At 41.2% G+C, this 8,649-nt stretch overlaps 1 protein-coding gene across 1 annotated transcript; it reads left to right on the top strand.

The window, feature by feature from the left end:
* The first annotated feature begins 5,952 nt into the window (after positions 1-5,952).
* Positions 5,953-6,642, top strand: LOC122555848 (neurogenin-1-like). The gene has a single exon (XM_043702055.2). It carries the CDS (start codon positions 5,953-5,955, stop codon positions 6,640-6,642), a length of 690 nt encoding a protein of 229 aa, XP_043557990.2.
* The last annotated feature ends 2,007 nt before the right edge of the window (positions 6,643-8,649 follow it).

Here is an 8,649-nt window from a genome sequence, read left to right as displayed (position 1 = left end):
GGAGATCACAATGCGTCAGGCCGCATCCATGAAGAGAAAGCAAGCTAACCTTTTGATTTTAGATTACACTTCATCAGAGCTGAAGTTGAGTGTGTTTAAGGTTATGAGGGGCTTAGATAGGATGGGTAGGAAAACACTTCTTTCAATAGTAGGGGGACATTAATTTAAAGTAAGGGATAGAAAGTTAAGATCTCTGTTGTTCCCAAAGTCACCATAAAAATTAAAGACTTTATAAATGTACACGCAATTTCCCAATTTATAATATATTTGTTTGCAATAAATAGTCATCCTTATTAAGCACAGAAACCTAGTCTGAGATTTCTGTCAACTTGAGTCTAAAATAAAGGTAAATTGGCCACAGATAAATAAGTATAAACCATCAATATGGAACCCCCCTTAGTTCAAACTCTATTCCTTTCGTAAACTACATCCCCACCCACACCCCAAACAAGCACACAAACAGACACAAAGAAAGCATGGGTGTTATAATTGGAGTGAAAGTCTGTGATGGCAATTCAGTAGTCCTTGTTTGTATGATTTGCTGAGATAATCCTTTTGCAGAATAAAATGCTGTTTCTTGGTCTTTCTTCTCCAAATGACTTGTTTGCAGATGGTGCAGAGTGATTGGTTCACATGTATACAGGTCTTTGACTTATCAATTAAAAGTCACAGTTTACAGCAAAGGGAAAGGGGAAACAAACTGTTTATCTTCAGACTCTAGATGCTTTGTTACTGCAGACCAAACACAACTCCTTTCCTCTCAGAGGTCCCATTGGATTCTCTCAAACATTGATGCCCCTTAGCTGTTGAACTGCCTGGGAACCAATTCTGTAGTTGTTGGCTGCTAGAATACTTTGGCATTGACTAATAGTCACTAGTCCACAGACCAATCAGTTGCTTGTTGCTGGCCAAAGCTCCACAACACTTGCAACGAATGTTAGAATGAAAGATTATAGGGGATATGCAGGAATGTAGAATTAAGGTTAAAATTAAATCAGATCTTATTGAACAAAAGAGAAGGCTCAAAGAGTCGAATGACCTACTCTTGTTTCTTGTTGGTGTATGTATTTGTTATTTCATGTTCTTAAAGTGCTGCAAGTTTTCAACAACCCTGGTTTTTAAAACAGTCCTTTCTCCATTTCAGTCCACAGTCGAATGGTACAGTAAAATAAAACGATGTTCTTATACAGTATTTAGACGTTCACTGTGTTACCATAGACTTTAGGGAGCTAGAAAATTGACTTAGTGTATTCAGGTCTTTGTTGACCAGCATGGTCAGGATAGGCCGAAGGACCTCGTCTGTGGTGTAACTGTCGGTGAGTCAAACCGTGGTTTCTGCAGGGAAACCTGCTGAGTCATTCTGGCATCCCAATGGGGCGAAAACGATTCCTGTTATATTCGCGGTAACTGCAAAGTTTGACACCAACTTTCCAGCTGCAGTAATAACAAATCTGCACCTTTCATCATCTCCTCCCCCCAGAAACAGACTAATTAGTAATTAATACAATCCGTTTAAATCAACTGACGGATTGTTCGTAAAATTGTAGTCAAATTCCGTTTGGTAGAATAAAATTATTGAAAACCACAAAGGAGAAAATTCAGTTGTGTTGATTAAACATTGTCTAGAAAGACCATCGCTCTCCCCAAATCAGGTAATATTGATTTACATTTGGTTTACATGGCACCTGCTTCTCATATTTCATGGCAAATATTCTTGCAGTTTCACTTGCTCCCCAAAAAAATGGAAATAAGAGTTGCTCACAATAGTTTTCATTCAAAGAAATTGCCGCAATTTTTTCCGGAAGTGCATCTTTTTATGCTCACAATGCGTCAAAACGAAGTAAACCAAGAAGCAAGTGTGGTATATTTAAGAAGCGTTTACGCTGGGAGTTGAGGACATAGATCATGGCGGGTTGATTATATGTACTTCTCTTTTGTTTATTGTGGTGGAGCGTCTTTGATAAGACCTGCATTTGTTGCCTTTCTTGAGTGTTTATTTATGTGCCTGAAATCATATGGAAATGTCATTTTGTGATAAACCGATAATTTTGGCTGTTTTGTGTCATTCTCAACTAGGTCGGTTTGCATCGAAAGGTGAAAACTACACTATTACATCCTTTTCCAGTGACTTTTCGTTATTATGTATTCAGTGCTGGGAGGCATTTTAACTGAAGGATTCTCTTGTTGATAAGTAAGTCTTCCTCACTTGCAGTCTAAAGAAGTCGTATTAAAATCTAAACGTTTTTTCTGTTTATTTTTCCATAAGATTATCAGATCTATAAATAGTTCCTGTTTATATTTCAGATCTCCAGCATCTACAGTGCTTTGTTTTGTTTATTTCCTTACTTTTTGAATACTTGAGTTACCTTCTTTCTGACTTGGTGTTTTGGTGCTTGATATTGAATGCTTTCATTATCCCACACCCTCCCAGTAAGGTCACTCTGTAATGACCCAGCTTTTCCTCTACTGTATAGTACAGTATCTGTTTATTTCAGACCAGAACTCCAGAACTCAAAAACTGCATGAATCCATGTAAGAATCTGTAGATCCCTTTTTTAGATTAGAATCAGTCTGAACATTGGGGCACTGACAGCCTCACACAGGGCACCTCACACCTCCAATACATTATCTGGCATGACACCTAATGTTAAAGTTCACACGAGGATGTAACTTTAAGAACGTTCTGGAATCTACGTATGAAAGAACTGAAACCAACATGCCCATTCTAAAAGATGAGAGACTTAAACAATCCAGGTCTTTTTCAACATATAATTTCAGTTACATCGCATTGTATACTTTTGCTATAAATTGTGTGTCCTACGATCTTATACTCCACAACCACCTGATGAAGGAGCAGCACTCCAAAACCTAGTGCTTCCAAATAAACCTGTAATTTGGCTTCCTATAACCTGGGGTTATGTGATTTTTAACCTTGCCTAAAACCTGCTCACTTGCTGCCTGCTCATTTGCTTCACCGAAAGTTATTTTTTCTTTCGATCATTTTTCCCAGGTATTATTTACCTTTGAAATCTTACCAATTCCCTTGAGCATAAAGGTGCCTGTAGACCATTTCTTATGTTCTTAATTTTTTTTGTAATCTCTTACTGAAACAATGTATTTCAATTTTACTGCAAACTCTTGATTTTTTATTGCCCATTCCTCTGAGCACCCTTTTTTCCTCTCGATCAGTTCTAACTTACCCCTATTTTTTCTTCACCTCTTTGTGTGCAACATTGTGTTAACGCATGAGTATGTTTTTTTAAAACCCTGGAATCAAATGAAAATAACATGCTTGCATTACTACATTGGGGAATGGATGGTTTCATGTTTTGCTTCATGAGGGCTGTAGCCAATTTTTCAGTTTGACGCAAACCAGGAAGCGTTCCTGTGCCTCTAAATTGTTTCTGCTGGAGATGTCCCGCCCCTAGAAAGTGCAGTACACTAGCAAATCAACTCCCAATCCAGTTATTAAATCGCTGCTTAGTTGTCGTCTATTCAGATCACGACCTTCTTCAACATTCACAGTAAGACACGGGCCAGCTGCATCACGTCAATGTTCCCGTTCTGAGTTGGTCCCCTAAGCCGTCAGCAGCTTTCAGAATGCAAAACCTTCAATGTAAAAGAGAGATAGTATCGCTCCCGCTCTCGAGAACTCAAATACGTACCAGTGGTAGATCCCTATAAATAACGCAACTTGATATTCATTTTTCTGTTCCTCCTCTACTTATTTTCGTTTGTCTCTACCTTCACAATACCAAATTGTGCACGTTTTCCTCTCTGCCTCTGGTCTATTTATACTTATCGCAGCTTTTCACTGTTTCGACTTATCTACATTTATCACTTTTCACTGTCTAGCTCCTTACTCTACACCCTCACATTGTCCAGTTAATGTTATCTTTTTTCTCGATTTCTTCCCCATTTCCCTCCCATTGTGTTTTCTTACTTTCTACATATTCAATTTTCATTCTCCACTAACTTTTACATTATTTATCCACGTGCTTTTTAGTTACATTCGACTATGAGTTAGGAAGTTGGTGTCCCATTCTACATTATCCAGACTGATATTCCAGTCCAATACTGAGAGTACTGCGCTGCCGACAGTGCTATATTTTGAATGAGGTCGTAAACGAAAACTTCCTCTGCCCTGTCAGCTGGACACAAAAATTCCAACCATCATATTCGATGAAAAGCAGGCCAATATTATCCCAATATTATCAACTGTCAACTAAAAACAGATGGCCTGGTGATCGTTATTTCAATGGGCTTGCTGAGCACAAATTGGCTGCTGTGTTTCCTAAATTAAAACAGTGACTCCACTTCGAAAATACTTCAGTTAACTTTAACGTCCTTAGTTGGACGTCCAGAGGGTGTGAAATGTTTTGTATATTTCTTTCTCGCTTTCAGTCTTTCTATCCTCTATCTATGCTATCTCTGTAACACTGTGGCTTTACATCTACGTTGAATATACATGTACATCTCCCTCTGTACCAGTCGATTTTTTAATGTACAAATTTCTATTTTCTCTTAGCTTCCATGCATTCTTCGACTTTTTCTATAATCACTTTCTCCTCTTATCAATCTCCGCATTATATAACAATTTCGCTGTCGCTGCTGTTAAATTGTTTCTTTATATTTTCTATTGTAATTACAGATCTGAGACTTTATTATCGTGATTTTATTTTTGCATCTCTTTGTATCCGTGTTCTCGTTAGTTCCTAATTATCACACCATGTTCATCTCAATTGTTTCGAATTAAATTAATTTCTGCGCACGCCGGTTTTCCTTCTCTTCATTTATTCTCTGTCTAGAATTCTATATTTGTCTATCTGTAACATCTTTACTTTTCTATAATTTTTCTGAATTAACATTTGTTTTCTCGACTGTAACGATATTTTTGTTTTCTGAATGTCACCTTCTCCAGGCAGACTTTGCTTCTCATCCAACTTCAGTCCTATCTCTACACGACTATTCTCACTTTTTGTAAATGACTTTCTCTTACTTCTTGCATTTCTCTGCTCATCTGCTTCTCCCAAAGCCTGCCCCAATTCTACCTCTGTGAACCCAGTTCTGTATGGCTGCATTTGTTCCCATCTCTCTCTGGCTAGCGCTCGGTTGCTGGTTTTATGCTCAGTCTCACTTTATGTGCGCAACACACCCTTTGCTGAAACTTCACAATCTCTCTCTGCCTGCGCACTCTCTCTGCACCAGTCCCTATGCTCCCCTCCCCATCGTTCTAATGACTCTCTCTCTCCCTGGTGAATGGAGGCCGGCTCCCGTGCGCGTGGCTGTCGACGGCTGGCGCATTCTGATTGGCTGCGAGGACCTCGCGCATTAATGAGCGGCACGTTCCGGCCGCCGCCGGGTTCGGAGCTCGAGCCCAGAAACAATGGAGAGACTCAGAGAAGGGGAGGGAGGGAATCCTCCGACGGCTGAGAATGGGGGCTCGCGCGGCGAGTGGCAATCCCCTCTCCCACCCCCTCCACTTTGCGGGCCCGCTGCCGCCCCTCCCCCTCCCCACTCCGAGCTGATTGTCTCCCGAGCCTATATAAAGCACGGGGAGACAGGCGTGTGCCAAACACACCGCCGCTTAACCACGAGCTCGCTCGAGGAGAGCTGATTGCCGCACCAGGTCGCGTGCCAGTCAGCTGGTGCACAACATTCATACTTCTCGCAACTTCATCTCTATATTATATGAAGTAAACGCCCTTAGGCAAGTCCAATAGAGAGAGAAAGGACAAGTGTTTCCACAGGAGCATTTGAGAAAGGGGAAACAATTACTTGGGAAAGCATTAGAAACAGAGAATTAGCACTTTTGATCCATTATTCTGAAAGTAAGTTCTGCTGGCATTATTTGCAATTTGTCCAGTTTATAACTTATGGAGTAGATTTACACCCGCCATCCTCCTCTTTAATTCTCTTGCGTTTTTTTTCTCGTTTTGTTTTTTGCACAGGATGGCTCCCCAGTCCGATCGGTGTCCTTACAAAGAGCAGGGCAGCGACAAGTACTTCCAGTGCCCAGCTGCAACCTCCACACTCAGCCGGGGCGATCTGTCCATCCCTTCGGAGGAGGAGATGGATGAGGAGAGTCTCCTGGAGCTTTCGTCCGCCAGGAGTGAGTGCAAGCGACGCCCCAGGGGCCGGGGCAAACCCAGGAGCCCGAAGGTGGTGCAGAAGATCAAGAAAAGCCGGCGCATCAAGGCCAATAACCGGGAGAGGAACAGGATGCACAACCTGAATGGCGCCCTGGACGCCCTGCGGGAGGTGCTGCCTGCCTTCCCAGAGGATGCCAAGCTGACCAAAATCGAGACTCTCCGCTTCGCCCACAATTACATCTGGGCACTCACCGAGGCTCTGCGACTGGCTGATCCTCTCGGTGGCCCCGGAGACTCCTGCTACGATGGAGCCGAACAGCAATACTTAGACTCGGGGCTGAGCAGCCCCAGCCCCAGCCCCGGCGCTTCAGGCAGCTCCTGGAACAGCTTCAGCTCCCCTTCCTCATCCTCCTACACCTGCACTTTATCCCCGGGCAGCCCTGCACCATCGGAAGAAATGTACTTCGGGCAAACCGAGAGCATCTACGCACCACCTAAACAGCAGTCTGACTTTTTGCAAAACTCTTCTCCTTTCCAAGAATTTATTTGAACCCTTCGCTGCAGCTCAATATCGCGTCTCTTTTGTAAACGATTATGAATTCTCTTTATATTGAAACTATCTGGGGAAAAAGTTGGACCTATACTGTTTACATTTCTTACTAGATATATAGGATTGAGATTTGTAATGTATTTTTCAAACAAATGTATTTTTCAGACTGATTCACACGAACTGTTAATGTTCAATGTTGTAGACTTGGCATCTGCCTGTCTTCCCAGAGAGAAGCTCTGTTGAAGGCTGTGGGAATTTGAACTGTCAAACCAAACTTTGCTCAGTGCACTTTGCCCATTTTCCCAGGTTCTCCACAATGCCTTTTGTTCTCTGATTTCTTCTCCCTTCCTCCCCCTTTAGTCTCCTTTTATCGTTTCAAGAATAAGGCCGATTTTACCAGCTGTCTAATATGATTTACGGAAAAAGATGTTGTGGTACGGAGCGAGGTTAGAAGTCATTGCATAATTTGTAGACTTTTTAAATGAATGAAAACGACCGTGTAAATTTAGGTTGAGTGCTTTATCAAAGACAGAGAGAGTGAGAGAGAAGGAAAACACAAGGAGGAAGGCTTCATGCATTATTTATCTCGACCTCCGGGGATGAAGAATTGCCTTTTTTTCCACGACCGAAAAAAATCAGCAGAATAAAACGAACCGACACGGAGCATTAACGCGATCATCTACACATGTGTTCACTTTTATTTATTATAAAAGGAAGATTTCATGCACAAAATGTATATTTTGTATATTTCAGAAGTTTATTGTTGCTATGTATTCGCCTGCAAATCAAATGGAAAGCGTTTTCAATTCGTCTTTTCAATAATAAAAAAAGTTTAACTTTCATATAAATAAGCTGGCAAGTGCGTGGTTCATTGATCAGTGTGAAAAAGAGCAGCTGTACATTCAAGTGACACAAGCTAGTTGCTATTAGGTTATAAAACATCAGAACATACATTTCATTTACCGAACCTATTCACCAAAATATGAGACGTGGAAAACGGCAGCATGACAATGACAACAAACAGAATACAATATAAAACTACAGCCTCTTGTCATCTGTTCTTTTGTTAACAGATCACGCCAAAGTGGGGGATATGTTGGACTAAAAGTAAAAACCACTGTTGCTAAATGCTTTAAAAATTACGTGAAAGAAAATCATGTGGATTCGTCTTTAAAGTTACCGAGAGGAGCTATGAAAAAGTTCGTTTAATGCATGAACTGCGCACGGGCTCTCACACAATTGAAATTTCAACTCCGAAGCACGATACCAACTTCTTGCAAATTACCTGCGGAATCTTTTTGAATGCATACGACGTTTGTAAAATCGAATCTCGCATGTTCACACTTTAAAAACTTTGATTCGATACAAGAAAGCTAGCAGTCACCACACATAAACAAGAGCAAGCTCAACAATAATGCAATACAAATTTTAAAGGGGATTGTTTGTTGGCACGACCTGTCTTTGAAGTTGGGGGGGGGGGAATAAACGAACACAAAATATAAACCACTTTTATGCCAATATTTTTCTTCTAGACATGCATGGGTTGCAATTTGCAGCGTGCAGTTTAATATGGATCATATACAACTCTAGCTCTTCCTTGTTAATTGTCACGTTCTGTTTGGATGTAAACCCTTTCCTCTTTGGCTCTGATCTATAGGGCTGGTCACTAGATTATGGATGATCGCCCTGCGTTTGCACGTGTCTGCGGATTCCCAAGAGGGAAACGTCTCATTATTATCTGGTATCAATCTTCCTCTGCAGAGTGGATGAACGCGACAGCAACAGATCACGAGAGTTCAGCGTATTATGTGCGCCGAAACCTCGGGAGTTCAAAGCAAGTCGCATCTGCATCTGTGGAAAGCCGTTTAAACTGTTCCGAGAATTAGAGTGAGCCATTATTGAACTCGAATTAAGGAGGGAGACGACGGTGAAATTCAGCTGAAATATAAAAGACAAAACAAGAATATCGAACAGATGGCATTACCACATTACAAGCTTGATTTTAAT

This window comes from Chiloscyllium plagiosum, unplaced genomic scaffold, assembly GCF_037043375.1.
Source record: "Chiloscyllium plagiosum isolate Xiang-an unplaced genomic scaffold, Cpla_swu_hap1 HiC_scaffold_1, whole genome shotgun sequence".
Lineage (NCBI taxonomy): Eukaryota > Metazoa > Chordata > Chondrichthyes > Orectolobiformes > Hemiscylliidae > Chiloscyllium > Chiloscyllium plagiosum.
Note: the sequence above shows the minus strand (reverse complement) of the source record. Positions and strands in the feature narration are given on the sequence as shown.